Raw genomic sequence first — 26,734 nt, 5'->3', positions numbered from 1 at the left:
CTCCTTGGCTCTCGTCCTCGATCGTCCTGCTGCAGCACCGCGAGTCGTGCTCATCTTCTTTGTTCGCTGCACGGCTCATAAACCCCTCCACCCGTGCGCATCATGTCCCGCCAACCCCCATCTGCAAGCAACATGTCGCGCCCGCCGCACCAGACTCAAGCTCTCAGCTGATCGTGTATGTCAATGCGGTCAGAGTCTCTCAGATCCCGTCTAAGACGTACTTCCAGTACGACGGTACGTGCTCGCCCATGCCCTTTTAGCTGCTTTTAACTGGAAATATACCGCTCTCCCCAACCTCCCAGTCGGTAGTGTGTGTCCCTGCTCACGGCTCCGTGTGCTCATCGGGATGTGATTCCGTCCAGATATATCCTGCTCCAAGGATCTGAAAAGGCCGCTGGGCAAGCGCAGGCGATTCGAAATCGTCGACCACATTCAGCTTGCGCACGCGCGCATCTTCAACCCCCGCGCCGTCTACGACGGCAACAAGATTATGTTCAGTCAGCGGGAGATCCCAAGCTCTCCCGTAAGCGTTCTCTCCGATGCACGACGCCGCCTAACTCATTCTTGGCCCAGCTATCGATCACCCTTGGTGGGCCTCCGCGCACGGTTACTTTTACGGTGGTACTAAGGCGTGTCGGTGCCATCGACACCGAGTACGCATTTCATTCGCGGCCACGGGCAACGCAACACGTGCTGACCATGTTTCCCTCTTTCCAGTAACTTGAAGGCGCTCCTGCAATATCACCCGGCTGGCCCCAGCCCACATGCGCAGACCCTCATGCCGCTGAACCTCCTTCAACTCATCGTACGGCAGGCCCCGAACATGCGCCACGGTTTCCCTCCGAACGCGCAGTCGTTCTATGTCCCCCATCGTCAAACCGACCTCGGGTTTGGCTTGAGTGCGTGGCGTGGATATTTCCAGTTTGTCCTCTCTCCATCCCTAGAGAGCATCAGCTGACATCACGGACAGGAGCGTTCGGCCGACCTACGACAGGCTAATAATCAACATTGATAGCGTGACCGGCGCCGTGTGAGTACTTCATATTCCCTCTCATGCAGAGATGCTGACCAAATCCTGAAAGGTACAAGGCAACCGGTCTCCTGGCTGTGATGCAAGAATGGCTTGGGCTTAGGGACCCGCGACATCTCGAGAGGCTCGACGCCGCGTCCATGAACAAACTTAAGACGTTCTTGAGAGGTGTCGTGGTACAGTTTCCTACATGCCATCATGCGAAGAGGACCAAGTCCATTGCGGGTGTGGTTGCTTCTGGGGGCCTCGAAGAGTTTGAGAAGGACGGCCAAAGGCTCACTGTGCAGGTATGACCATCGGTAATCCACGAGCTGCGTTTATTAACATTCTTTTTTCCACCAGCAACACTTTGAGAGCAAGTACAATACCGTAGTCAGACACCCACGCGCGCCAGGTGTACGCCTAGGGGGCACAACGATCGTCCCCGCTGAATTCTGTGTCGTTCAGCCGGGCCAACTCTATCGCAAGCAGCTGCCGCCAGAGGCCACCCGCAAACTCCTGCAAACGAGCGCTCAAAAACCTCCCCAAAGACTCGAAGAACTTCGCACGCAATCTCAAACGATGTACGTCCGTTCGCATTGCAAGCGACATGCCTTCTGACGTGCGAACAGGCCTTTAACCACTCGAGCTCAGATTTCATAACCAGTGCAGGCATGGGTGTCGAGACCGAACTCATGACTGTACGAGCCAACTTGATGACAACTCCCCCAATAATGTATGGTCAGAATAGAACTGTGGTATGATTCTTTGTTTCTTTTGCCCCACATCTTGCCCTGATTTCCTTGTGACAGCCCGTCCCGCCAAAGGCTGGGGCATGGAACATGGTGCGCCAACAGTTCGCTCGCCCGGCAGAGCTGAGGTACTTCGTTGTTATCAACTTCTGCATCGATCTGCAAAATGATGTAGGTCAGTTTGTGGATGATCTCATGGGCAACTTGAGACTACTGGGTGAGTTGTTCTTAAAACTGTTGGCGTCTATTGAGCCGACCGGCTGGATCATTTAGGGATGAGTAAGTCATCGCTCTTGTTCCATAATTGTAGGAATTGCCAACATATCATATCAATCAGAAATGCCGTCCACCTCCCGGCCACCTATTCGAACGGGTAACCCCCAGAACCCGATGCTGGTTTGTAACATGAGATTTCGACTATCTCTAACCACTCACATGCTTTCGTCAGACACTCGAGGACGCTTTTCAGCGGTTCGGGGTTCCTATGGGACAACGTCTGTTCCTCCTTGTGCTTCTGCCCGAGCAAGCACAGGATTGCCGGCAACTTGTCAAGCATTGGGGAGACATCACGCACGGGGTTTTGACACAGTGTTTGGTGCGTATCTACTATCCACATGTCAGTCTACTGTCGTCCTCATGTGGCACCCGGTCAGCGTGCTGGTAAGTGGAATAAGAATATCGGGCCAAGAGGCGATCAATATCGCAACAACGTTGCATTGAAGTGAGTTATCTCGCCTGGTGCATGGGACATCACTCATCATGCATAGGATCAACACCCGATTGCGTGGTGTCAACTCCACTGTAAAGTCCGTCCAAGATCTGCTACGGCTAAACATGGTCATTGGTATGTCCTTATTTAATTCATGTTGTCAACTCTTGTATAACCACTTCCCAGGTGCTGATGTTGGACACCCGGGTGCTGGTGTCTCAAATCGACCCTCTGTTGCAGGGCTTGTTGCAATGGTGGGGGTTTCCCCAAGTGACATGACCGCCATCAGCACAGTTCAAGAGCCACGAATCGAGATCATCCAAGAGATGAAAGTGATGATGATAGTGAGCTGCGAACATGATTGATGTGTTTTAGTATCTGACCACGGCTCGTTCAGCATGCATTGAAAAAGTGGCAAAAGCATCGGATAGAAATCCGGTCTACGAGGACCCTCCTAAAGTCATTTGGTTCTTCCGAGATGGCGTGTCCGAAGGGGAGTACGAAGCAGTTGCGGCACAAGAAATTGTACAAGTCAAAGGCTCGTCAATTGCTCTGGGTCTGCTCCCATGCTAATGTGCCCGATGACAGAGGCCTTCACTGAACTAAAAATTCCTGAGTCTCTGAAACCGAAGATCGTCTACGTAATCGTTGGCAAACGGTATGCACGTCTATATTTGACTGGCGAACTCCAGTCTAACATGCCTTAAAGGCACCATATTCGGTTCTTCCCAGTTCAGCCCAGTGATGCAGATAGGTCCCAGAACTGCCCCGCTGGCTTGCTCGTGGAGCGAGACATCGTGAGCCCCAAGCACACCAATTTCTATCTGCAGTCTCATGCGGGCATCCTTGGCAGTGGGTATTGCACCTTGTCTATGGCTCGTCTTCGTCTAAATGTGTCTACAGCCAGCAGGCCGGCCCACTACACCGTCATCTGCAATGAGCCTGGGTTCGCCCGCATGAGTAAGGCAGATCGCCCCCCTATCATTCTGCATGCTGACACAACACATAGGATCTATGAGGCGGCGTTCGGCCTCTGTCATGTTTACGCCAGTGCCACTCGTTCTGTGTCAATCCCTGCCCCCGTATACTGTACGTTTTTCCCTGTCGACTCACTGCAGCAGGGCACTCACCTACTTCCTTCCAGATGCCGATGTTTGTTTTCAGTATTATCCATCTGTTCTACATGTTGGACTGATTTCACATCACAGCGACTCTGCGACCGCCTCTACTTCCACTGCAATCCCGGCTCCGGAGAGACCGCCACTATGGCAACAGGAAGTTCGGACATGCAGTTCGACATGGAACAGTGGAAGAGGGACTATAACTTCCAGCCATCGCTGCTTGGTGAAGATAATTTTTTCCTCTAGACGATTGTACCTGCCCTGCCTTGATGTACTGGGACTCCGGCGGAAGCGACCTGTCATGTTCAGATATTGATGTGTAGATCACAGCGATGATGTAGCAAGTAATCTCTTGTATTTCCCTGCGATGTGCTTGTCGGTGTAGCAACGAATCTGTAATGACCTCTTCCCACATAGTGGGTTGCCTGCACACAACGATGCTGGACTGGGGATACGGTCGGTGGTTGTGATATGTATGAATTGACGTCGTGCGAGTACCGGTGTCGAGTCGCGGCCGCACAGCATACCCCCTCGTCCCGTGCGTCCATGTCCCACCGTAACGCGCACAAGCCCCAGCCGAGCTGGCACGCGCGGCTCAGCCCACTCGAACAGTAGGCACTCCGTCCTGCTGAATTCGCGACGCTCTGAGCCGTGCAGCTGACGCGAGACGTGTGCTTAGGTATGACGGGAGCAACCCGCGCCCGAGCCCGCACCCGGTGCTGGGCGTTGTACTCGTTGCTGCCTCGATCGCTTTCCTCCTCCTCGCCTCGTACACTGTCTTCTTCAGCGCGTTTCTGTCGAAGAGCGGGATTTGGGTGAGCAAAGCGTTGGGCTAGACCGTCCTCTCATCGCCAACGCTCCTCACGGTTGTTTGCCTCAGGTCTTGGACACGCTCGCAGACGACAAGCATTACAAGTACCTCCTCGTGCTCCTTATCGCATCGTACACAGGCTTCGTCATTGCGAACTGGGTGGGATGGCAGTACTATAGGAACTCTTGAATGGATAGTCCAGCCCGGATATCCAGCGTGACACGCGAAGGAGAGCACGTCGACATAATCGTCATATGCATAGGATGGGCAAGAGCAACGACAGGTGACACAATACAGTACGATAACATATTGATATCCGGACACTGAGTAAGACGACATGGAACCCAACAAACGGCGCGGCGAAAGGTAATAAGTTATCGCAAAGCAGTCGAAAGGTCCTCTCCCGAGAAATGTGCTCCCACAGCCAACAAAACCAACAAGCTACAACGGCTCGGGGGACCTGTCTCGCTCCGTCGGTGCCCGCGACCGCGACCGCCGTCGCACCTCCTTGAGCTCTTGCCACAAGCTCCCCCTCGTCGTCCCTGGCACCTGTTCGCCCACAACACTCGGCGGCGCGCTCTTCGGCGGCACAGTCCCAGGGCGAACCTCCCGCCGCCACGCAACGATTCCGCCGAGTCCAGGTGGATCAGGCTCTGTTTCCGTCGGGTTGGGACTGGGTGCGCGTGTAGATCGGCGGGAACTCAACACGTATTTGGGCCGCTCGGGCGAGGCCGTGCGGGGATTTCGAACGAGCATGCTCGTCAGATCGATTCTGGACGGGTGGGGCGCGAGAGTCGTTCGGTGGATATTCCTGGGGGGCGGCTCTCCGTCTTCGACTGGGCCTTCGTCGTTGGGAACAGGCGTGCGCATCCGAGAGAGACGGGAAACGGTAGGAAGAACAGTACGCGGGCGAGTGTTCAGAGCGGACACACGTGGCACTTGAGGCAGCCTTGAGGAAGAGAATAGTTCGATGTAGCGAGCGTAGCTAGAGCCGGCATCAGCAACGACAGATGGAGGTGGAAGTAGGGAACGTACTTGATCGCTTTGTGATCCAGCTTCTTCTGTTGCGCCTTGCGCCAGAGAGCAAAGACCTTCTCTGTTAGGATGGTGGTAAGTAGGAAGATCATACAACACAGTCGATGACCTACTGAGGGTATTGAGACAATCCATCTCTCGAGCTGTCTTGGATTGCATTGCACGAGGCATGAGCTCCCTCCATCTCTTCCAGAACTTCGCTTTGAGGTGAGAAGTGTGGAAGCGGACTGCCGGAAAGGACTATAAGGCAGTGAGACATCGATCCCATGGAAAGCACACATGCTACCCACCAATGATCTAGAATGCCAAGTACCGTATGCGCGTAACACGAGATCTCGTTGACGTTGCTTGAGGAACGCATCTGCAAGAGGCTGGAGGCGTATGTCCAAGAATCGTTCACGCCACTTGTCCCACACATTAGTAGCGAGCATAAGCCTGACTTCTTCCTCCTTTGCCTGTAGCTGTAAACGACGATGGCGTGCCTTCTTGGCCGCAGCGAACCACCGATAGAACATTTTTCGCATGTTCTCTGGGGACGATGTTAGCCATCAGCGAGACAACCGAGTCTGACTGATTTGTACCTTCACGTTTAACGTCTTGATAGCTCTCCATGAGACTCAACTCGTCTACGTGGCGTCTGCAAAGTGCTTTCCACTTGTCATATGATCGTAGAACGAGAGCTTTATTATATCTGTTGATTGTTTCCAGCTCTCGGAACTTCAAGTCGGCCACACGAGTAGTCCAATGTTGCAAAGCGTCGTCCATGATCCTCTGTAGCGTGTAATTCAGCTGATGGTACTCGACGATGCATGTGGCCATGTGGCCGTTCGTTACACACCATTGCAACCTGATGAGTCATAACCAGCTCAGCCAGCCTGATGTTGCGCTGTTGGCGCGCCCGCTCGAGCCACTCTGAAGCAGGGACCGATCAACACGATTGCAAGAGCAAGCCAGAAGTCACTTACGGATGAAGTGCTTCCGCGTTGCACGTAGCTGGAACTGTTGCAACTTGCGTTCACGGCGTTGTTCCTCCACTTTCGCGCTCCACACATGGAAACAACGGCGGAGAAGAAGGTACTTTCGGGCTGTCTTCGCCTGCTTGATGACTTTCAATTTTGATCGCAACTGCAACCGCCACTGCAACAGCATCTTGAACTGAAGCTGGACTCGGTGATAGTGAACTGCGAACGTCTGTGCATTTTGATGAGACCTGTGCACAGTGCGCCATTTCTTGAGGGCCTGAGCTTCCAGAATGGAGCAGGCACGCATTCTGAACAATTCTGCCATTTCTGAGACGATGTCAGTTACAACCTGACTCTTCTACAACTGCGACTTACCTTCACGTTCTTTCAGCTCTTCGACCCTTCGTTTCCAGACCTGCCAAGCTTGTTTGATCATTCGGAGAGTCCGTACACGAGTAAGTAGGTGTCCACGTTCGTGGGCTTTCCAAATTCGCATGATTGCCCGAATTAAAACGTCGTCCCGTCTGGCCGAATGTTTCATAGCCCGGTGCTCCATAGCCTGGGATGACCATCAGTGGACGGTGAACACTTGTGTACTGAACACGTACCCGAACACGGATTCGGGACGCTTTCCAACGACTCATCGCGTGCTTCACCAATAGAGCGTCGTGGTATTGTTCCGCGACATGATACGCATGACTGTGTGGGTACCAACCGTTAGCCCCAGCACGCATGTAAAAGTGACAGCTTCATACCTGTTGCGTCTCCAGATGTCCATGGTACTCGTCTTTAGTCGAAAGTTGATGCGCTCAGTCAAGGCCTTCTCTGCATGTCGCAGCTCCGAAGAGCGTCGCCAAGTCTCCCAAACACGAACCAGGGCCGTCTCTTCACGTACGCCAACGAAGTGATCCGCAGCCGCTTCCAGTTGGTCCAACTGACGCAGCTTCGACTTCCAACGGCCAAAGAATCGCTGTACTACGCGTCGCGACAATTGCCCTCCGACAGGTGCGTCAAGTGAGCCCTTCTCCAACGGGCCCACATGTCCTTCTTTAACCTGAGCTCTCCGCGCTCACGGACGGTCTTCATGCGCATACGCATGTCATCCCGCCAGTGCAACTGCTTCTTCTCCTTGGTCTTGACTTTCCATGCCTGCAACGCTCTTTTCAAGAATCGGCGGTTGGATAGCGCAGATACACGGAGGTACGTCTCTCGGCGAACCGCAGTACGTTTCCTCCAGTGTTGCAGGGCACGTCGTAGCACCAAGGAGTCGCGAGCTTCGGTGATCTGCTCTGCAGTGGTCTGAGATCAACTCATGAGCTTTTCTCGAAAACGATAGATACGCGTACTACTCACAAGAATCCATTCGAACCCTTGTTTCCACACCTCATAGCATCGCTCCACCAGCCTATCGTTCCTGAACTGTGCCGCGAGCTCGAGGTTCTGAGTATACGTGATCTTCTTAAACGGATCCGAAGGCGCATCGTCATCCTGGCTGTTGCTACGACCCCGCGTTTGTCGGGAGAGAGCCTCCTTCGCAGGAGGCTTTGAGACGGCAGGCAGAGGTGGTGAGACATCGCGCTCTTGTACCGAAAAAGGCTTTCTTGGGTGGGCGGGAGCTTTGCCCTTGTCTTCGTATGGTATACGGGGAGGGTCATCCCGGACGGCCGCACCATAGGAAGGCGGGATACTCGAAGCCTGTGTGGCGGTTTCAGTGGCGGTATCAGCGTCCCACCGACGCGTCGCTGCGGTTCGTGCGCGGGCCGCAAGTCGGCGCAAGGCATCTCCAGTATTGACGAGGGTAGAAGGCGGCCCAGTGTCGAGTCCGAGGGAATTTGCCGAAGAGACTACGGGGGATATGCGAAGACGGGTAGGCCGGGGGGTATCGTCGTGTGATGAACGGCATGGTCTTGACGAGACATGTGTCGCAACCGGAGCAAGTCCTGTGCCAGCCTGGGTCGCATCATCTTGATGTGAATGGAGGGTAAATGTGTCTGGTTCAGGAGGCAGTACAGGAGGTCGCACAGGCGGTTTGGACGTGGGTTTCGCAGGGGTAGGCTTGGTGCGGGCAACCCGCGTTGTCCTTCCGCCCTTTGTGCTTGCACTCGCCTTGGTTCCATATCCTTGCAGGTCTTTTACGATAGACCATTTTCCCGCCCAGCTCTTCCCCTTCAGTGTACCGATCTTCAGGAGCTTGCCATAGTACACCACTTCATTCTGGGGATCAAGCCCGCGTTCATGAAGCACATCATTGTAGGCTTTGAAGATCGTCAGAAACGTGGATGCAGTAGCGGGCGCGCGACTGATAACCTCTTCGATGAAGTCGATCTCTTCTGAGGAAAGGCCCACGAGTTCTGTTGCGTTGGCCAATACATGAGAATCGTCGGTGAAGTTGGAAGCATGAGGGGAAGGATCGATGGGAGTGCGAGGGGGAGGAGAGGCCTTTTGGGGCGAAATTGGTGCATAACTTGCTCAGCGTCGCGTGAAGGGCATGGTAGGGTCGAAGGGTGGGCTGGTCCCGCGCGTGTGGCGAACTATTCGCGTGTCGCGTCAGACACGTGATCCCGTCAAGCGCCCAGATAGGTTAATTCCAGCTTCAACTTGTTTGAAGCTCGAAGCTGCCCAACGGGGGTACGGTTGATTTCAATGTCGGTATGCGCGTGATATAAGGTCTGTGTTAAATAGTGATGATACACGGTACAACATGATGCATGAGCATAGAGTCTTCCTTCCGCTCGGGTGTATGTATGATTACGGCGCACGATGTGCTTAGAAGTGAACACGGATAGCGGCCTGCACGGCAGAGTCCGCTGGACAGTAAGGGCATTTCACTGTGCTGTAGGAATTATGAGTGAAATAGCCGGAATGAACATATGAGTACTGACCGTTGCTGTCTGCTCAGCTTCGACAGGCTTTCCTTCGTGACCGCATGACCACAGAAAAGCATCATTGGGGGATTGTCCTCCGTAGACTGTTCCTTGGATACAGGGCATGCAAAGACAGAATGGTAAGTATGTTCCGGTCCTAGGGGTATTTCAATCTGCGCAGTGCCTATGCATTAGCTCTCTCAACCTTGACGGTTTGAAACAATGAATACTCACAGGAAGCTCGTTGGACTGACTCCATTCGCTCTTCCTCTCTCTCATCACCTTCCGTCCTTTCTCAATGCGCGCCAACGCGCCACAGCCGCCAATGTCGCTGATGACTCTGAGGGGAGCCTGTCTGCTCATACCCAGATTAGCGCAGTATTCGGTGGCAAACATTCTCTCGAGGTCTGCGTGAATAGATGGATCGGCAAGGTCGGCGTATGGTGATATCCGAATCCTGTTCAAGGGTAGGTACGCGACGCAAGTCATCAACCTGCGGAGTTCCGGGCTATGGCGTGCATAGAACTTGGGAAAGTTGGCTCGGGCATAGGCCAGTGCCGACGGGACGTCCGGTGTCGGCGACATAAGGAGGCGGAGGTATTGGAAGCGGTACAAGTGGAACTCAAGCGACGAGGGCCGATTATGAAGGAATTCCCCGTGTCGATGGGCCCAGCTGTAGTCGATGTAAGTTTTACAACGAGATGACGAGTACGAAACACATACTCCAATGCGAAGGAGATGTCCCCGTCCCTCAGCGTCATCATAATCTTGTGCAACTCCATGAACTGTGAACGCATCTGGTCGGGTACAGTAGCATCTGATTCCTGCATCGCCATCATTCCGTTGTTTGAATGAGCAAGAGTCACCATGAATTCGATACTCACGCTGAGGAACGTCTCCGCCGTCTCAAACTCTCCAGTCCGGAGGAAGTGTACGGCAATGGTACGCTCAAGCGCCTCCTTTGCTTCCGGTGACGAGAAAAGTGGATCGTACGAGGGAAGTGGGTTGGTAAATCTCTGCGCCGTCTGCGTTCAATAACTGGTCACAAATATGAAAGTAGAGGAATGTGCACCTTGTCCAGGGCTTTGCCGACCTTGGCAAGAGCGTTGTAGACCTCCCTCTGTCGCTCGTCAATCTCCTTCTTCTTTGCCTCCACAGTTTTTGATAATGTTATCAGGGCTGCTTGCGAGCCGGTGCCAACAAGGTACCGTTCCTTGGCCTCTCGGAGGGTGTCTAGAAGTGCATCGAGGGATTGGTCTATCGAGGGTGCCTTCGCTTTACCGGCAGAGCCACCGGCGACAATTTTGTCCAGCTTTGCGAGCTCCTTCAAAGGTCCATCCATAACGAGGGGTACGGTCAGGAACCCAGAGGTAGTAGAGGAAAGTCGGCCGTTGTGGTAGAGACTGAGAGAGTGTGAAGCCCCATGCTGGCTCCACGCCCGTCGCGGCCCGGTCTGCCGTCTCTAAGCCGCGAATCTCGTCTTCCTCTTACCACTCGTCTTCCACCTCTCCTTCTTCACCCCTTCTCTCTCCACTCTCAGTGTCGTTGCTGGCTTTCTCCAGATGCCACGCTTCTTCTCAGGAGACGAGCTTGGTGCCGTCAAGTCAGTGACCTTCACACCAGGAGAAAACCAAGAATGGAAATCTTCCACTTCAACCCTGGTCCCAGGCGAATCCAGCCACGAACGAGCCGTGCAGCGGCTCACAGTCTACTACCATCGAGGCTCTGAGATACTGGTACTACTTTTTCTTCTCATATAACTATACTCGCCCATGAATGTATCAAGTGTAGTTAGCTGCCGCGCACGCGAAGGGTGTGAAAGTGCTCAAAGTCGCCGACGATGGTGCCAAGGCGGATGTAGTCCATCAGTGGGACGAACCCCGTCTGAAGCAAGGGCAGAGATTTGTTGGACTAGCGGTACAACAGAGGTACGCCCAGCATAGGCATCTGTTCATCTCAGATACTGATATGCTTACAGCGCGGTTTATTCGTGCACCTCTAATGGCGCTTTACGCCGAACCAAAATTGGAGAGGAAGGAGCTGAGCCATCCTCTTCTCTTGCTACGCTTCCCATGCGCCTGAGAGATTGGCGATCCTCTGCTACTGGAGATGTGTTTGCATATGGTGGAGAGGAAGTGCACTTGTCTGTATGGGACACTGAGCGAGCCTTTGCGGAAAAGGCCCCCAGCACCGAGATCTCTCAACATGAAAACAAGAAGAGGAAACGTGGGGACCAGCTGCTTCCGGGGGAGTTGTGGAGAGCGAAGAACGTGAGTGGCTTGAACAACGCTAGTCAGGCTTGGCTCAACTCACCTATGTCTCAGCTCCCCAACGATCCTCTCGGGCTTCGACGGCCTGTGGATAATACGGCACTTGCATTTCTTCAACCATCCAATAAGGCCGTGCAACACCATCTGGTTGCTGGTACGGCTAGTGGCAACATCCAACGCTACGACACTCGCGCAGGCGGAAGGCCCGTCGCCGACTGGAAAGGCGCAGGCAAGACCGGCGGAATCGGTTGGGTGGAAGTTGGAAGCCATGAACAGTAGGCCTTATTTATGCTTCTGATTCTGAAAGTGCTCATGGCTTCAAAGTGAGCTCTTCGTTGCCGACCAGGGCTGTTCTCTGTCTGCTATGGATCTACGTAGCGGGAGAACCATCTATACCTATAAAGGTGCGAGTCACGTTTCAGTTTATTTCCGTTCAAGCTTACACATCTGCTTCAGGCTTCGCTGGGGTGGTTTCATCTGCGGCATGTGCCGGATCATTTTTGGCCTCCACGTCAGACGATCGTTTTCTGCGGCTGCATTCGACGTTCGCTCCACCGTCCGAGGTCGGTCAGCAGCAAGATCATAAAGGCGAAGTCCTAAGCAAGGTGTACATGAAAGTTGTCCCCACAGTGGTTGCTTGGGACGGTTTGACAGAACCTAAAGACATCCGCCCTGCAGAAGGCGACGAAGATGCAGCAGATGATATCTGGGAGACAATGCAGGCAGTTGATAGCGAAACCGAAGACAGGGGTTCCCTGCGCAAGGAGAAGAGAACAAAAATGATGTAGCTAGGATGTGAGCAAAAAAGTACACTATTCAGATTGCAGCATGACTTATAAACTGTCGCGCATGCCCCATATTACCGACCGCCGATCTCGCTCTTCCACGTGTGTGCCTTTTCGAAGCCGTTCTTGGCGAACTGGTAGTCGATAAGGGTCTTATGAATCTCTTCACGCGAGGTCATTACGAACGGGCCGTACTGGACGACAGGCTGGTCGAGAGGCTCGGCAGCGGCCTGTGGATGGCTCGTCAGCCTGGCATGCATAGCAAAATTGGACACAATGAACACTCGCCAATACAAATTCCGTCCCCTCCTCGGTTGCTGTCAGTTGAACACCTGTCTCGCCGGATGCAGCAGAGAGAACAAGGGTGTTGAACGGTTGATGCGGCTTCTCTTCGGAGCCCACACGAAGCTTGCCACTCCAGCCGTAGAGGAATGTCGTCCAACCCTCCGCTGTATAGGCAAGTCGTGAGCGACGGCATCCGCCGTACTTTCTCGGGCGCAGCTTACGAATTTCCTGGAAAATTGATCCCGGCTTTTTGAAGATGACATGGAAGTACCAGCATCCACCCAGAGGGCGGACAGGGGATTCAACGCCGTGGCTCTTGCCGCTAATCACACGAATCTTCACAGGCCCGTCCTCTCCTTCAGGGAACGCCTCAGGGACTCTGTTGCAAGTATGTCAGATTGATTGAAACGAGCGATACCCTGGTGCATTCACCCTTCCGGAGAAAGCTCCTGATAAGATGGATCGACCATCTTGTACTGCTTCGGGAGGTCGACCCAGAGCTGCAAGCCACGAGGCTCCGGGATGCCAGGGCCTTGTACAGGCATTTCTGCGTGGATAACTGCGCAGAATATCGGCATGTGTTGCTATGCTCGAGACTTTCTCTCGGGACTTACTTCCTTTACCCTGCGATCCATCAGTCAGTTGAAAAACATCACGAATAGTAGTACATCGGTGATACGTACTGCACACATCCACTGGACACCGCCGGTCATAATGGTGCCTTTGTGTCCAGCAGAGTCTTCGTGGTTGCTTGACCTGGCGGGGACATGATGTTCGACGTAAGTGTGCGTAACCTGCGAGCTCCGCCGCTCAAACATACCCCTCAAGCATGTACGTGACGGTGGCCTGACCACGATGCGGGTGGTCCGGGAATCCCTAATGCGCCATGAGCACCACATTGACGTCAGATACCAAGTGCACTTACGGCACCCTTAGAGACATGGAAATGATCGAGCATGAGGAACGGGGTGACGTTCCTCAGCTGCGCCGAGCCAATGGACCGCCGGACGAGCGCGCCCGCCCCCTGTAGGCACACTGCTGTGAGTAGTGATATAATCGACGCTCATCGCACGTACCTCCTCGGTCTCGACGGCAAGTACAGTTTGAACGACCTTCCTAGACGTGGTCATAGCGGCGATGGTGCTAGTACTGGCGTTGAAGGCAGTAGAGGTTGACGAAAAGTTGGTCTTGATGGGCGACGGTTTCGCGAGACTTGTTTTATGGTGCGGGCGAGAGCAGCGAGGAACATGCTGGAACGATGCCCACATCCCGGCCTTATATAAGTAGCTGTAACTCAAGGGGCAAACTCCGCATGAACTTCATCGGTCAGCCTTTGCCCATTTTCGGACTGATCGGCGCACGCGGCGGCGGCGGGTTCTCGGCCTCCAAAATCGCGAAGCATCCGGGTGTAAGCACGCTGACGCCAATGCTCTCCGATCTAATGAGCACCTACTCGAGACAGCGAACATAGCAGCTAACTCCGCGTCAGAACCTCTCAGACCCGAATGTCACGTAATGTGGCACTTCAACTACTTGTGAGCCTATTCGTATGCTTCCAGAAATCTTACTAACTTGTAACAGGTGATACCTACGTCCTCCACTGCAAGTTCAGTTGATCATCCTGCCCACTTCGTCAACGCTGAACCGCTTTGCGACCAGACAATGCCTTACCTACCTGACGGTGCCACCATGCGGTCAATATATGCTCGGTCAGCCAAGATGGTCATAAATGAATTTCGTGATGTGTCAGCATGGTACATATGTACACGCATGCTACACGTAGCCTGTGCACCCCAACACAATGCTGTTACAGAGACTCGAAGAACTTTTGCCACTTCGTCTGTGGGCCTTTTGCCTCTTGCTCCCTGTTGAAGCGCTCCTCCTCCTCGTCAATTTCCCGCTTTCCAGTGATCAAGTCGACCTTCTCTGAGGGAATGAGCACCGAGCGGTAGTAGAACTTGTATCCGCCGTAGAAGAGTGCGAAGGTTGGGAGCGCGATATATGACGTCACGAACGTGTCTTTCGTGAAGGGGATGAATGTGTCAAAGCCTGTATAAGTGGTTAGACATCGTAGCATTGGGCTTGAGGAGTTGTGACGTACCCTTGAAGATGGTGATGATGGCGGTCGAGATAAGAGCGAACCAAGAACCCCAAGGCTGGAAGGGTGCCTTGTAGGGCAAGTCGTCGCGTGACATGCCCTGCGCCTTCAACGCCTTCATAAAGCGACTGATAGAGGCTTGGTCAGCATTTGCATTTCCAATAAATTGAAATACTCACATGTGCGTGTAGCAGATACACATCCAAGTAATGGCACCAAAGGTCGACACCAGGTTCACGAACCATCCGAAGACTACAGATATCATCAGTGACACCGAAATTGCCGGTTGTAAAGTTGACTGACCCTTGGAACTGCCCGCAGACACGTTCAAGAAAACGAGCGCGCAGAATGCTGTACACAGGAGGAGCGCAGGGATTGGTACGCCCGTCCGGTTGACCTTCGCGAAGATCTTCGGGGCTTGCCCCTGGACGGCGAGACCGTAGAGGGTGCGGGTACCGATGTACAGATCCGAATTCGCCGCACTCAGCACGAACAACAGAATAGCGGCATTGATGATGTGATTCAAGACCTTAATGCCGGCGAGCGTCGTCGCTGTCCCCTCGAGTGAGCGAATGTGGTCGCACCCAAATGGGAGACCTCGTACCAACAACAAACGGCGAAGCTGCAGCGCCGGCTTTGGACTTGCTTGCAATGAAGAGAGTCTGCAGATAAAGGTTCAGAGTGTTGGTACAGCTCTATGATACATATAAAATGTGCGCGTACGTTGTCTTCGTCCACGCTGGGGACGATCAGGGAGATGACGAACACGCCTCCAACATAGAAAACAAGGATACGGAAGAAGGTCCTCCGGATAGCGATGGGGATATTCTTGCGTGGGGCTTGCGCTTCACCGACGGTTACACCGATAAGCTCCGTGCCGATGTAAGCGAAGAGTGCATTGGTAAGGGTGCTCCAGAAGCCGAGGAATATAGCAAGGTGGTGGTCGTGGACCTTGGTACTGAGAAATTGGCCCGAGCCCATGGGGCCGTACGGGTGGTCCCAGTAGCGGAATCCAAGCCGGTCGTGCTTGGGATTGCCTCCCAGATCGATGATGATTCCCATCAGGAGCAAGCCAATGAGAGTTACGACCTTGATACTGCTGAACCAAAACTCGAGCTCGCCGAATACACGAACACCGAGAAGATTGACGAAGAAGACTTGAGAGAAACCGATCAACTCCGGCAGGTATACAAGCTGACGAGATCGTACTCACTGAAGGCGATGAAAATCACCATCCAGATCGCAATGTGCACCTTCTGGGTCCAGTACTGGATGACGACACCGGCAGCATTGATGTTGTTTGGTGTGACGATCAGGTACCTGCGCCGACCGCTCAGAACAGAGATCCCATGCCACTGTGTGCGCACTTACTTCAAAACATAGTTCCAGCCCAGCGCGAACCCGAACGCGGGATCCACGAAGCGTGTGCCATAACCAGGGAAACCCTTTTTGTGAGGGAGGTATGCCGCCATTTCACCCAGCGCGACCATGACCATGTAGCACACGACCCCGACGAAGGAATAGCCCAGGAAAATGCCCAGCGGACCACCGCGGACGAGCGCAGTGCCCGAACCGATGATGAGCCCAGTTCCAATCGCGCCTCCCAGCTATCCGCACCGAGAGCCAAGTATCAGGACCTCCGCATCGCGTGCCCGAACCCCGAGAACAGATGCACGCACCGCGATCATGGAAATCTGCCGCGCAGAGAGATCTCGGTGAAGACTGTGCTTCTCATCCGGGTCGACGAGAGTGTTCGGGTCGAGGCCGGCGTAGTAGGCGTCTTGGTTGCTGAAGTCGCTGCTCTCCCCGGATGCGCGCTTCTCCAGGTCGGCCATCGTGATTAGCGTGAGGAGGGGCGTCGTGTGCGTCGTCGCGGGAGGGATGTGCACAGCGACGAGGAGGAAGCACCGACGGGGGCGGCGGGGAAGGAGGGAGCACATGGTTGGAAGCTTTATACATACGCGCGCTGGCTTGGGGCGTCCAGGCGGATAGCGCGCTGCCCTGAGTGGTGTATCAAACTCTGTGGTATCCGTGCCCGACGTCTGCCAAGGAGCTGCGCGCTGTTTCGACGCCCGCCTATCGTTCTGACCTTTATCGTCCACGGCGCACGAACTCGCCGAGAGATGCCAAGCCATGAGGGGGGTGCCTTTGCTCATCGTGCGCTCAGCCACAGCGCAGCGCCAGTGAATTGTCAGAGGATGGGGTCAGGATGAGGCGTAGATTTGTAGCGGCATTGGCGGAGAATAGGAGGACATGGAGGACATGTACAGGAAGGAAAAACGAGGAGGCGGAAGTGCGCGAAACCCCACGCGCGAGATCGTCGATCACGATCGGCCGGTCCTGCTCTCGTTCATCACAGCTTGTGCTTCAGCTCCTTTCGTGCAATCTTCCCAAACCGCTCTCCAGGTATCCCAGTCGCCATCCGCTCCGCTTGCGCGTAGCTCTCCCGCAGATTAACTGCGTCCAGGTTGTGCTGGTCGCTCAGCCCCGCCCTGATCAGGCGCTTCACTCCCAGAACTGCCGAGCGGTCAAGGCCATCCATGTCTGCCAGCACCTGCGCGCGAACAGCCGCTTGGAAGGCTTCCACTGACTGCTCTGGGAATATCTGACTGTGGATCGCGGTTTCAGCATCAAAATTGCCAGACGCAAGACTCCGCACTCACTTCACGAATCCGCACTCTAGCAACTCCGTAGCTTCCTTCTTCTTTCCCCAAATGAGCACTTCATTAGCCTTGGACGCACCCACTGAGTAAAAATCAACCAGTCAATGCGTAATATGTACACCGTGGAGGGGGGGTATGACTCACTTCTGTTGCGGAACGACACACTGGAACCCGCTTCAGCAATGATACCTAGACACATCCGGTTAGCGGCCAACGACTACGCATATCTCGCTGGCGCTCTTACCCAGGAATGTGAAGGGGACAGAAAGCCATACTCCGGGAAGCGCATAGATGAAGTCAAAGTGCCCGAGAAAGGCTGTATCCCGGAGTAAATGACTTGTACTTCGCGCATGTAGGATACCGGACTAACCCGCCGCAATTCCTGTAACGTTCGTGGCATTAGCTGACATAGTGAGGTATATGAGATGGGTACTCGCCCATCACTGGTCCGTTCAAGGCGGCGACCAGGATCTTGGAATGAGTGTACAACTTTGGGAGGTTTACATTTGTCGTCAGCGTGCCGCATCCAGGTGTTGCACGTTTGAATCTCACCGCGTGGCTAACGTCTGTGTTCACAGGTGCAACTACGTTTGCGAAATAGTCGCGAAGGTCAACGTTTTCGGACATGTTGGCGGCGCTAGGCTCATTTAGCGTTTTTTTCACGCTAGTGCCGCTGTAGTCACGGAGCGCAATTTCTTGTCAGCATGGACTTTACGAATGTGCCATCCAGCGCACTCACGCGCAGAACCACTTTCCAGTAGCTGCATGATCATGAGTAATCTGAGTTTCTCATGACATGCGCTATGTATGCGTACCTTGCCAGACCGTCACAAGAACATCATCACGTAGGTCGACCTCTCTTAGATACTTCGCAAAGGCATTGTAATCTGCCGGTTTTGTCAGCCATCATGCTTCGAAACTCTAGGAGCCTCGTACCTTCTTTTTTTATGGCATTAAGGATTTTAGGATTGTTGAATGTGATGGTAGCAATACCATCAGCGACATGCAGCGTTACAGTCGACTCCATGATATATGTGATGTCAAAATGTGGGGTATTGGCTCGTCAAAGTCAATGTCGGAAGCGCTCGGCTCAGCTTTAAGCCTTCGCTGATGATGAGGCACTGGCGAGCGTAACACGAGGAGTACGAGAGCCTACAGAATCAAGCTGGTGCGGGGAGGGACGTACGCCACCCCCGCATCGTGGGGCTATAAAGAGCCTCACCCTGCCTTACCAGGCCGGCAACTTTCCGGTACCGGCGAGCCGGTCCTGTGGTGATGTATTAGCGCCCGGTGATTTGCGAGGTGGTCTCGGCGGCTAGCGCAAGTGGAGAGGGAGGACGGCTTGGGCCGGCTTGTCCGCTTTCGAACAACCACGATCTCATCTCTCGCGGACGAAAACGCGGTTTCCAGAATGGCAAACACTCTCGACATCCCCCTGCATGTCAAGTACATTCAATCCCTGGGCGAGGCAAGCTAAATGGACTTGACTTCATCACCTCACCTGACCAAAATATGAGCAGAACAAGGATGACCTGGTCTACCACATGACGGCTCACTTGCGCATGAATGCCGTCTTCTGGGGCTGGTCGCCCTCTGCGTGATGGGGCGCAAGGATGCTTTGGATCGCGATGCAATGATCGACTTCGTCATGAGTTGCTGGGACGAGGAAGCAGGTTGTCGCCATAATTGATTGTCGGACAACCTTGCTCACAACACTCCGCCAGGCGGGTTTGGGTCGCACCCAGACCACGATGCTCACCTGCTTTCCACCTTGAGCGCAATCCAAATATTGACCATCCAGGGAGCAACCGACCGCCTGGATGTTCCTCGCGTCACGAAGTGTAAGCCCATTGCATCCGGCATTCCATCATCACTACATTGTTCTTCGCAGTCATCTTGTCCCTCCAACAGGAATCGGGCATCTTTTCTGGGGATCAATGGGGCGAAATCGACACCCGCTTCCTTTTCTGTGCATTACTGGCCTTATCGCTGCTTGGCCGCTGCATGAGATAGACGTCGAGAAGACGGTCGGGTACCTCCGCAAGTGTAGGAACTTTGACGGCGGTTTTGGGGCGAGGGAAGGCGCTGAGAGTCATGCGGCTCAAGGTGCAGTCTTTGTGATAACGCACGCCATCCATCCTAACGAACTATCATCAGTTTACGTGTGCGTAGGGGCGCTCGCGCTGTTAGATCGGCTCGACGAGATCGATCAAGAGACCCTTGGATGGTGGCTTTCGGAACGACAACTCCCAAACGGTGGGCTGAACGGACGACCAGAGAAATTAGAGGACGTCTGCTACAGTTTTTGGGTGCTATCCTCGTTGTGCACGCTGAACAAGGTAGCATGGATAAACTCGGACAAACTGATCGAATTCATTCTGTCGGCGCAGGCAAGTGGGCCAAGGCTGTTGTGCGGCGTAGCGCTAAATTACTCATAGGACTTCGAGCACGGAGGTATTGCCGACAGACCTGGAGATCAGGCCGACGTTTTTCACACCAACTTTGGCCTCGCAGGTCAGTTGAATTGTGCTTGCGGTTTCGGTGGTGTGCTCACACTCTGCCAGGCCTGTCTCTGCTTGGCTACCCGGGGCTGGAGGATCTGGACCCGGTGTATTGCATGCCCGCGAGCTGATAGAGTCTCTCGGCCTTCGAAAGGGGTGGACTGCGCTTCCGCGACAAGCGTCGTGTATGTAGCCTGCAATGCAATGTATTCTTGTGGGAGTCCCCGTTTTAGGCAAGCGTCCGAGTCGCGGGCTCGGAGCCTGTGCGTAGGCGTGGCGTACCGGCGGACCGGGCGTCCCCGGGCGCACGTGGCGAGATCGGGTAATGGCTTCTGCTGGGTTGAGGTCTATCCCACCGTCGCCTTCCCTCGCCACCAACAAGCTTGTCGCTCTGTCTCTCCCGCCGTCCGCCGCTGTCGTCGCGCGGCCTTCGCCATGGACAACGCCTCCACCCCTCTCGCATCCGCCTCTCGTCTTGGAGATCTCCTCGCCCAGCTGCAGATACACCCGCCCGCCGACCAGTGGCCTCAGATCGAGTCGACCGCACAAAGCCTAGCCAACGAGCTTCGCACCAAGGACGGTTCGCTGCGTCCTCTCTGCTTCCTGTGTACTCTCTGCCCACGCACGCCTCTCCCCCCTCTGCAGTTGAACAGCAGACTGCGCTTGGGCAGACACTCCTCCCCCAGACTCTGAACTCGCTCCTCAAGGGGCTTCTTGTTGATCGCAGCGCGCTGGGATGCAAGGCCGCAGTCTTCGAGCTGCTCCGCGTTGCCGCGAACCTCTGCATGGACCACGGTGAGTGTCGCCCCTTCTTCCGCTGCGGCACGCCACATAACGGCTTCCCTGGTTTCCATAGACGAGAACCGCGGATATCTGCTCGAGGCGGGCTTCCCTCAAACTGTGGTCACTCTTCTGGTGGATACTGTGAATCCATCAAGCCGGCGCAACACACGCCGCACCCATGTCTATCCCGATCTGAAATTGTGAAGACTGCTATCGGGTTCTTGTTGAATGCGAGTGTTGGCTACGGTGAGTGCCCGTCTTGAATGCGCGAGCGCTCATCTAATCAACCGCTTAGATGCTGTCAAACAACGATTGGACTCCTTGGAGGCCGCCATGATCATCATGAAGCTTTCTGCGGCCATATACCCCACCGGCTCATGGCAGCATCCACCTCCGACCCCGGAAACCCCTCCGAAGACCTCGGAGAGAGCTGGAGTCTGCGCGCCACCACCGCGTCCTGGTCATGGAGAGCTATCGAAGAGCTGAGAGGTGACGATGGCAACCGTGAGTCCAATCAGCGCCTACAACCTTGTGCGGGAATAAGAATGATACATTCAGAACCTACGGGAGACATGTTTGGCCCGGACGCGCTACCAGTGCTCGTCTCCCAATTGCGGGGGTTCGTCCCTCCATACCCCACTCCACCGCCCCTCTTCGCAACTCCTGCATCTCGACGAACCTTCGTCCAGACCGACTTCGACATCTACGAACAGGTTTGTGGACTCATTGAGTCACTTTGTCTCGATGTCGACGACGTTCGACTATCGCTTGCTCGCGGCATGACATTCTCGGAAGACCACGGCATAAAGTGTCTCTCTGAAATGCTCGACTTTGTAGAAAGGGCGGACTACCCTTCATACTGGACATCGGAGGAGCGACCATCCAAGGAGAAGGGCTTCGATCTCGGCAAGGGCGCGATAGTGAAGGCCATCGTGGAAACTTCTGGAGACGAGATGAACATCGACATTCTGTGGGATGACTCTGAAGCGGATAAGCCGGGAGGAGAGTTTGTGAGCCGGATGGTGGCTTGGATTCATTCACACAAGGACCTCAAGACGTCAAGCAGGGACGACCTGCTCATCTGCGCTACTCTCAGCCTCGGTAACATCTGCCGACGAGGTGCGTGAGACACTCTACGCGGCAGGAGAGTTTCGCTCACACTGTTGACTGCCCATAGACGCTCATTCCACGGCAATCGTGAAAACACCAATCTCTCTCGCACCTGATTTGGCGTCCTTGCTCGAACCCGAGGTGGACCTCAAGGTAAAGCATGGAGCCATTGGGCTCCTGAAACACCTCGCGCAGTCGCAAGGCTGCAGGCCAGCCCTCGGCGAGGCCGGCGTGATCCAGCGCCTCGCCTCGTCGCAAATTTGGAGTGAAAGGGCAGACATGGTGGAAGTCATTCAGGTGGCTGCGATCGGCGTGGCCAAACACATGTGCAACGGGAGCAGTAAGCTTAAATCTAGCCTCATAGCCGGACCGTTGCTGACCGAGTCTCGGCCTCGGCTCCGTTCTCGGCTGCTCAGTCGACAACACGTTTGCACTAGTGCTCCCGGACGAGAGTGACTCGGCCATGCAGCAGATCCTCGCGCTCGTCCGGAGGTCAGACTCGATCACCGTCAAGAGCGAGGGCACCCGCGTGCTCGTGAACGCGACGAAATCGGTGTGGACGACGGATCCCAAGACGCTCGACGCCGAGCACGCTCAGAGGCGGGAGGCGTGTATGAAGGCGCTGGCGCAAGAACCGTGCGTGAGCGCGTTGGCCAGGCTGGTTGGGAGGAGCAAGCGGTATCCTACCCTCGTCAATGAGGGCGTTGTGGCGCTGTCCCTGATCAGCACTTACCCCAGCGGAGGTACGGAGTGTCTCTCCCGCGCGCGCAGCTTCCCCGCATTCATTTTCCCCTTCTGACTCTCATTTCTCTGCCTTTGCTTTGCGGGGCTTTTTCTCTCGGACCGCCGTCTTCGCAGGCACGCTCGTTTTGGACTCATTGCTCAACCCCCTTCCGACGGAGGCCGTGCGTGCGACGACGCAGCCGCCCATGTCAGCGGTCTCCGCCACGGAGAACTCGCCGACGGTGGGCCCACGCCGCGCGCTGGACATGATCACGGCCGTGCTGCGCGAAAGCGCGGGACCAAAAGTGCCGCCAGAGGTGCGGGCGAACGCGTGCGCGTTGCTCGGCCACCTCGGTCGCAAGGGTGTTGTCGCGGAGAACCGGGCGACGGACCTGGCGCGGATGAAGGACGCAACGCGGGAGGTTGTGGAGGCGCTCGCGCGAGACGAGGACCAGGGAAATGGACGGGTCGCGGCGAGTGGGAAGCGTGCGTTGGAGGCATGGGGGCCGTGAGCAGGTGGAGGCAGAAGTCGTCGATAGTTTGGGCGACAGAGAGGGGCAGGCTAGACTGGTGGGCGTGTTGGATCCGAGGGAGCGAGAAGTGTAGGAATCAGTTGTACATCTTGGTCGTATGCTCATGCTTTCTGCGCGCTGTCCTGCGAGATGTTCGCGACTGGATTGGGCGCACTCCGATGGCGCCGGCCTCGGGGCCCTCGGGCCCGGTATCTCGGATGGCCTGGAAGATGTGGCAAACGTGGCCCTGCGTGGCCCGTCCTCCGCCGTGTCCCGCCCTCCGCTCATTGCCCTCGCTCTCCTCTGGGATGCTCTCCGTCTAACTCGCCGCCGCCGACCACTCTCCACCGTCCGTTTACCGCCAGGATGGGGTGCGTTCTCAGCCACTTCGCATCCGACGCCGCCCTCGTCCCCAAGCTCTGGTTCGGTGCGCAGCCCGCAACATTGACTGTGCGGTCGCTCGAGCACCGCAAAACGACAGAAGAAGTCTCGCTCGAGGAGTTCATTGCTCGCCGGGTGCCGTCGCTGCACCAGCCCTTCCGACCCGCGTGGTGGCTAAACAAGTACGTCGGACCGCGTAGCCAGCCTTCGCGCGGATCCCCGGGGTGCAAAATGAAAGCTGACGGCACGGGCCCGGATCCACAGCGGCCACCTCCAGACCGCGTACTGCGTCATCGGCGACTTTTCGACCATCGACAAGGTCGAGTACGACAGGTGAGCGGCCCCCGCTGCCTCTTCCCGTCCCGGCCTGCGTTTCGGACCCTACACGCCTCTCCCGGCCACCAGGAAGCTCATCCGCACTCTCGACGGCGGCACCATGTGAGCCCCCTCCGCCCCTCCGCGCCCGACCTACGGGCTGATCCCGATTCCTCCAGCGGGCTAGACTTTACGCCCCCCGCGGACGAGCGCACGCTCCCAGACGACACACCGATCGTCGTCGTCCTACACGGGCTCACCGGAGGTGCGGACGCCTCTGCCTCGGAGTCCCGGAAGTCGGTGCGGCAGACATACCAGCCCGCGTGGTCATGCGGCTACACAGCACTGCGTGTCTCTCCTCCTTCCTGTTTCTGCTCGACGTGATCGCCCCACACGACCGCGCGCAGTGAGAGGGAAGGGAGTCTTACGTCGGAGCGCAGTGCTGGTGCGTCGCTGGCCCTGGTACGCCCTGCGTTCTAGAGTGCGCGGGCTGCTGCGTCTGCCACCGCGTCCCATACTCCTGTGACGCGTCGCAATGTGCTTATTTCCCTCCCCTTCCTTGCCGGCAGGCTCACACGAGTCGTATGTGCGATCCATCTTGGCCCCCACCTGCACGCCTGTCGAGCAAGGTGGTCTGGGGTACCGGGCGGTCGTCATGAACTTTCGCGGGTGTGAGTGCTCTTCCCCCGCCTTTCTCGCTCCTCCCCGACCCGGGCTACGCACTCTTCTGCGTGCTGCCTCGTGATGCAGGGCGGCGCAGGCTCGCTGACAGTGTCTCTTCTCGACCCGCAGGTGCGGGTGTCCCGCTGACGAGCCCCCAGCTGTACTCGGGCCTGCATACCGAGGACATCCGCGTCTCCATATGGTATATACGCAAGCTCTACCCGCGGGCGCCGCTCATCGGCGTGGGCTTCTCGCTCGGCGCGAACGTGCTCACGCGCTACATCGCGCAGGAAGGGGACGACTGCCGGCTCCTCGCGGGCTGCGTGCTGGGCTGCGTGAGTCCACCCGCTCCGTCTGTGGTGGTGGTGGTGCCTAGTGCCACCGCCTGTGTACACCGTGCTCACCCGCCCTGCCCCGTGCTCGATCGCCCACCCCAGCCATGGGACCTCTCGCGGTCCACTGACCGGTGCGTGTCTGCCGCCCGCGCGCGCTCGTCCACGTTCCCCGGACGGCGGAGACTCATAGCGTTTCTGCATTTGGGTTTAGGCTGGAGGGCGGCCTCCTCGGCCGCTACGTCTATTCGCCCGCCATGGCCCAGAACCTGCAGAAACTCATGACCCGCCACCTCGACGCAAAAGAACGGTTTCCGGACTCGGCGCTCGCCCAGGCGCTCGACGAGCCGGACGTGCTCACCAGACGCATGCAGCTCATCGACTTCGACGAACGGCTCACCCGGATTATCGGCGGCTCGTCCCCGCCGTTCCCGCTCCCGTCCGCGCGGGACTACTACAGGGCGGGCTCGAGCCACAACCTGCTCGACGCCATCCGGGTCCCGTTCCTCTCGCTCGGGGCGGCGGACGACCCGGTGGCGAGCAACACGCCGATCGGGATGGCGAAGAGCGGGTTCGTGGTCCTCGCGGAGACCATGGGCGGAGGGCACCTGGGCTGGTTCGAGGCGAACGGGCGTTTCGGGAGGCTCGAGCGCTGGCTGCGGAAGCCAGTCGTGGAGTGGATACGGGCGATCGGAGAGGACGTGCTCGTGGAGGGGCAGCGTGGCCGGCCGCTGCACGAGGTCGACGGCTTCTCAAGGAGTTGGCCGCGACGACATAGGCTGCCAGGAGATCGGTGGCGGCGGACATGTTGTCGGCGTGGAGGGCGAGGGCGGGCTCCTCAAGGGACTCTAGAGCGTGGTGCGACCCCGTGTTCAGGATAATACTCTAGACTACAACATGCGCGGACAGTGTACACGGTAAATGTTACAGATCGCTTCACGGTGGTATGCTTCGTCTTCATCAGTCGCTGTCGCTGAACGTCACCCGGTCCTCGTCCTCGTCCTCTTCCTCGACGGCGTGGCGGTCGTACTGGCTGACGTCGACCGAGACCGCGTCCTCGTCGTTGAGGTTCTCGTCCATGATGGCTAGGTTCCGGTCGCGCTCGAAAAGATGGCGGCCTTTGGGGAGATAAGCGATCTATGAAGCACACGAGGACGCGATCGGGCTCACCGGTCGGGCGCGTGTGCGACTTTTTGTATTCCTCCCTGTCCTTCGAGGCAAGACCCTTGAGCTTTTCCTCCTCCTCACGCGCGCGCTTGACGGCCACCTCCCTGTCGAACTTGATTTTCCATGCTTTGAAGGACTCGATCGTGACCGGCGTCCCGCGCGTCCTGGCCTCCTCTGCCTGCACCCAAAGCCAATCAGCACGCCGGCGGCTCGCGAGCCACGGAGACCGACCTCGAGGGCGCGCCGCTCCTTCTCCTCCTCCGCCTTCCGTAACCGCTCCTCTTTCTCGCGCATGAGCGCGGAGAGCCGCTCGCGCAGGTGCGCGACCAGCGTGAACGTCATGGCCATGCCCAGGTTTTCTTCACCCTGCGCACGCCCGGAGATGAGCTCAGGCCGTCACAGGTGTCGCGTCCCCCCGGAGCGCGCACGCACCACCGTCCTGAGTTCGTCGAGCAGGCCCTGTATGTCGCGCTCGTCCAGCTCGCCCTTCTCGACGTCCAAAGATAGGTTCGGCAGACCGTCGGGGTACTCTTCCGGGTACTCGACCGTGAAGACGAGCGCGACTGCGTGATCCTCAGCCGATGGACATCACGGGCACGGAGGGGTGGGGGGCAGACGGGGGGGTACTCACGCTCGTCCACGCCCTCGACGGGGTCGTCCGGTTCGACGTCGATGCGGATCTCCCTTTCCGACAGTTCTTTGCACGGGTCTCAGCGCTGCAGGACCCCGCGGCGGAGGCGGCAGACGGGACGCACTTGTGAGCTCGGTGGGGTAGATCGCCTCGAGCACCTGCGCGCGCGGTGAAACGCCGCCCGGATGCGGACCGCCGTACGGACGCACCTCGAATTCTTCCGCGAGCACTTCAGATGACATGGCGGGGGGA

General features: G+C 56.4%; 11 protein-coding genes across 11 annotated transcripts; 6 read left to right on the top strand and 5 right to left on the bottom strand.

The window, feature by feature from the left end:
* Positions 1–394: 394 nt before the first annotated feature.
* On the top strand, positions 395–3,837 carry BXZ73DRAFT_37533 (Piwi domain-containing protein; the record flags this gene model as incomplete). Its single annotated transcript, XM_048018029.1, has 18 exons — positions 395–523; positions 574–653; positions 718–921; positions 971–1,030; positions 1,083–1,317; positions 1,373–1,597; positions 1,642–1,764; positions 1,822–1,978; positions 2,099–2,157; positions 2,210–2,356; positions 2,415–2,482; positions 2,529–2,605; positions 2,657–2,814; positions 2,846–3,026; positions 3,059–3,128; positions 3,180–3,322; positions 3,374–3,552; positions 3,679–3,837. Coding segments are annotated over 18 exons (2,454 nt in total), but the record flags the coding sequence as incomplete, so codon positions are not given.
* Positions 3,838–4,137: 300 nt separating this feature from the next.
* Positions 4,138–4,591, top strand: BXZ73DRAFT_95708 (uncharacterized protein; the record flags this gene model as incomplete). The annotated part of the gene is made up of 3 exons (XM_048026865.1): positions 4,138–4,202; positions 4,271–4,406; positions 4,472–4,591. 3 exons carry the CDS (start codon positions 4,138–4,140, stop codon positions 4,589–4,591), a joined length of 321 nt encoding a protein of 106 aa, XP_047883931.1.
* A 252-nt stretch (positions 4,592–4,843) lies between these two features.
* BXZ73DRAFT_86381 (uncharacterized protein) lies at positions 4,844–10,605 on the bottom strand (the record flags this gene model as incomplete). Its single annotated transcript, XM_048024181.1, has 17 exons — positions 4,844–5,351; positions 5,438–5,498; positions 5,551–5,677; positions 5,728–5,966; positions 6,019–6,208; positions 6,276–6,349; positions 6,403–6,726; positions 6,775–6,958; positions 7,008–7,098; positions 7,155–7,395; positions 7,431–7,698; positions 7,753–8,724; positions 9,278–9,436; positions 9,498–9,936; positions 9,987–10,087; positions 10,148–10,279; positions 10,336–10,605. 17 exons carry the CDS (start codon positions 10,603–10,605, stop codon positions 4,844–4,846), a joined length of 4,380 nt encoding a protein of 1,459 aa, XP_047883930.1.
* A 220-nt stretch (positions 10,606–10,825) lies between these two features.
* BXZ73DRAFT_37265 (uncharacterized protein) lies at positions 10,826–12,321 on the top strand (the record flags this gene model as incomplete). The annotated part of the gene is made up of 6 exons (XM_048017967.1): positions 10,826–10,999; positions 11,055–11,191; positions 11,242–11,533; positions 11,588–11,808; positions 11,858–11,937; positions 11,990–12,321. 6 exons carry the CDS (start codon positions 10,826–10,828, stop codon positions 12,319–12,321), a joined length of 1,236 nt encoding a protein of 411 aa, XP_047883929.1.
* Positions 12,322–12,392: 71 nt separating this feature from the next.
* Positions 12,393–13,733, bottom strand: BXZ73DRAFT_37777 (RmlC-like cupin domain-containing protein; the record flags this gene model as incomplete). Its single annotated transcript, XM_048018078.1, has 9 exons — positions 12,393–12,548; positions 12,601–12,767; positions 12,825–12,982; positions 13,036–13,162; positions 13,218–13,227; positions 13,287–13,359; positions 13,424–13,479; positions 13,529–13,627; positions 13,680–13,733. 9 exons carry the CDS (start codon positions 13,731–13,733, stop codon positions 12,393–12,395), a joined length of 900 nt encoding a protein of 299 aa, XP_047883928.1.
* A 677-nt stretch (positions 13,734–14,410) lies between these two features.
* Positions 14,411–16,536, bottom strand: BXZ73DRAFT_36932 (dicarbixylic amino acid permease; the record flags this gene model as incomplete). Its single annotated transcript, XM_048017914.1, has 9 exons — positions 14,411–14,652; positions 14,705–14,829; positions 14,881–14,953; positions 15,005–15,253; positions 15,306–15,363; positions 15,425–15,895; positions 15,934–16,021; positions 16,073–16,308; positions 16,381–16,536. 9 exons carry the CDS (start codon positions 16,534–16,536, stop codon positions 14,411–14,413), a joined length of 1,698 nt encoding a protein of 565 aa, XP_047883927.1.
* A 518-nt stretch (positions 16,537–17,054) lies between these two features.
* On the bottom strand, positions 17,055–18,391 carry BXZ73DRAFT_86377 (ClpP/crotonase; the record flags this gene model as incomplete). The annotated part of the gene is made up of 9 exons (XM_048024180.1): positions 17,055–17,310; positions 17,365–17,446; positions 17,509–17,553; positions 17,609–17,700; positions 17,798–17,853; positions 17,917–18,037; positions 18,104–18,125; positions 18,180–18,251; positions 18,301–18,391. 9 exons carry the CDS (start codon positions 18,389–18,391, stop codon positions 17,055–17,057), a joined length of 837 nt encoding a protein of 278 aa, XP_047883926.1.
* Positions 18,392–18,775: 384 nt separating this feature from the next.
* BXZ73DRAFT_86401 (rab geranylgeranyltransferase) lies at positions 18,776–20,058 on the top strand (the record flags this gene model as incomplete). Its single annotated transcript, XM_048024192.1, has 10 exons — positions 18,776–18,832; positions 18,885–18,935; positions 18,977–19,037; positions 19,089–19,205; positions 19,256–19,333; positions 19,378–19,470; positions 19,522–19,754; positions 19,803–19,878; positions 19,929–19,972; positions 19,993–20,058. The coding sequence occupies 10 exons, from the start codon at positions 18,776–18,778 to the stop codon at positions 20,056–20,058; spliced, it is 876 nt and encodes a 291-aa protein (XP_047883925.1).
* Positions 20,059–20,300: 242 nt separating this feature from the next.
* BXZ73DRAFT_86375 (uncharacterized protein) lies at positions 20,301–22,993 on the top strand (the record flags this gene model as incomplete). The annotated part of the gene is made up of 9 exons (XM_048024179.1): positions 20,301–20,445; positions 20,511–20,660; positions 20,722–20,780; positions 20,804–20,894; positions 21,033–21,152; positions 21,207–21,767; positions 21,826–22,098; positions 22,175–22,501; positions 22,617–22,993. The coding sequence occupies 9 exons, from the start codon at positions 20,301–20,303 to the stop codon at positions 22,991–22,993; spliced, it is 2,103 nt and encodes a 700-aa protein (XP_047883924.1).
* A 366-nt stretch (positions 22,994–23,359) lies between these two features.
* BXZ73DRAFT_86374 (AB-hydrolase YheT) lies at positions 23,360–25,536 on the top strand (the record flags this gene model as incomplete). The annotated part of the gene is made up of 9 exons (XM_048024178.1): positions 23,360–23,556; positions 23,639–23,707; positions 23,780–23,812; positions 23,869–23,954; positions 24,259–24,360; positions 24,482–24,687; positions 24,790–24,818; positions 24,899–25,404; positions 25,442–25,536. The coding sequence occupies 9 exons, from the start codon at positions 23,360–23,362 to the stop codon at positions 25,534–25,536; spliced, it is 1,323 nt and encodes a 440-aa protein (XP_047883923.1).
* A 108-nt stretch (positions 25,537–25,644) lies between these two features.
* On the bottom strand, positions 25,645–26,724 carry BXZ73DRAFT_37591 (RWD-domain-containing protein; the record flags this gene model as incomplete). The annotated part of the gene is made up of 7 exons (XM_048018042.1): positions 25,645–25,802; positions 25,855–26,029; positions 26,083–26,217; positions 26,284–26,414; positions 26,483–26,548; positions 26,607–26,640; positions 26,692–26,724. 7 exons carry the CDS (start codon positions 26,722–26,724, stop codon positions 25,645–25,647), a joined length of 732 nt encoding a protein of 243 aa, XP_047883922.1.
* Positions 26,725–26,734: the final 10 nt, after the last annotated feature.

This window comes from Epithele typhae (genome assembly GCF_022376455.1).
Source record: "Epithele typhae strain CBS 203.58 chromosome Unknown BXZ73scaffold_1, whole genome shotgun sequence".
Classification (NCBI taxonomy): domain Eukaryota; kingdom Fungi; phylum Basidiomycota; class Agaricomycetes; order Polyporales; family Epitheliaceae; genus Epithele; species Epithele typhae.
The sequence above is the reverse complement of the archived record's forward strand: the minus strand, read 5'-3'. Positions and strand labels throughout refer to the sequence as shown.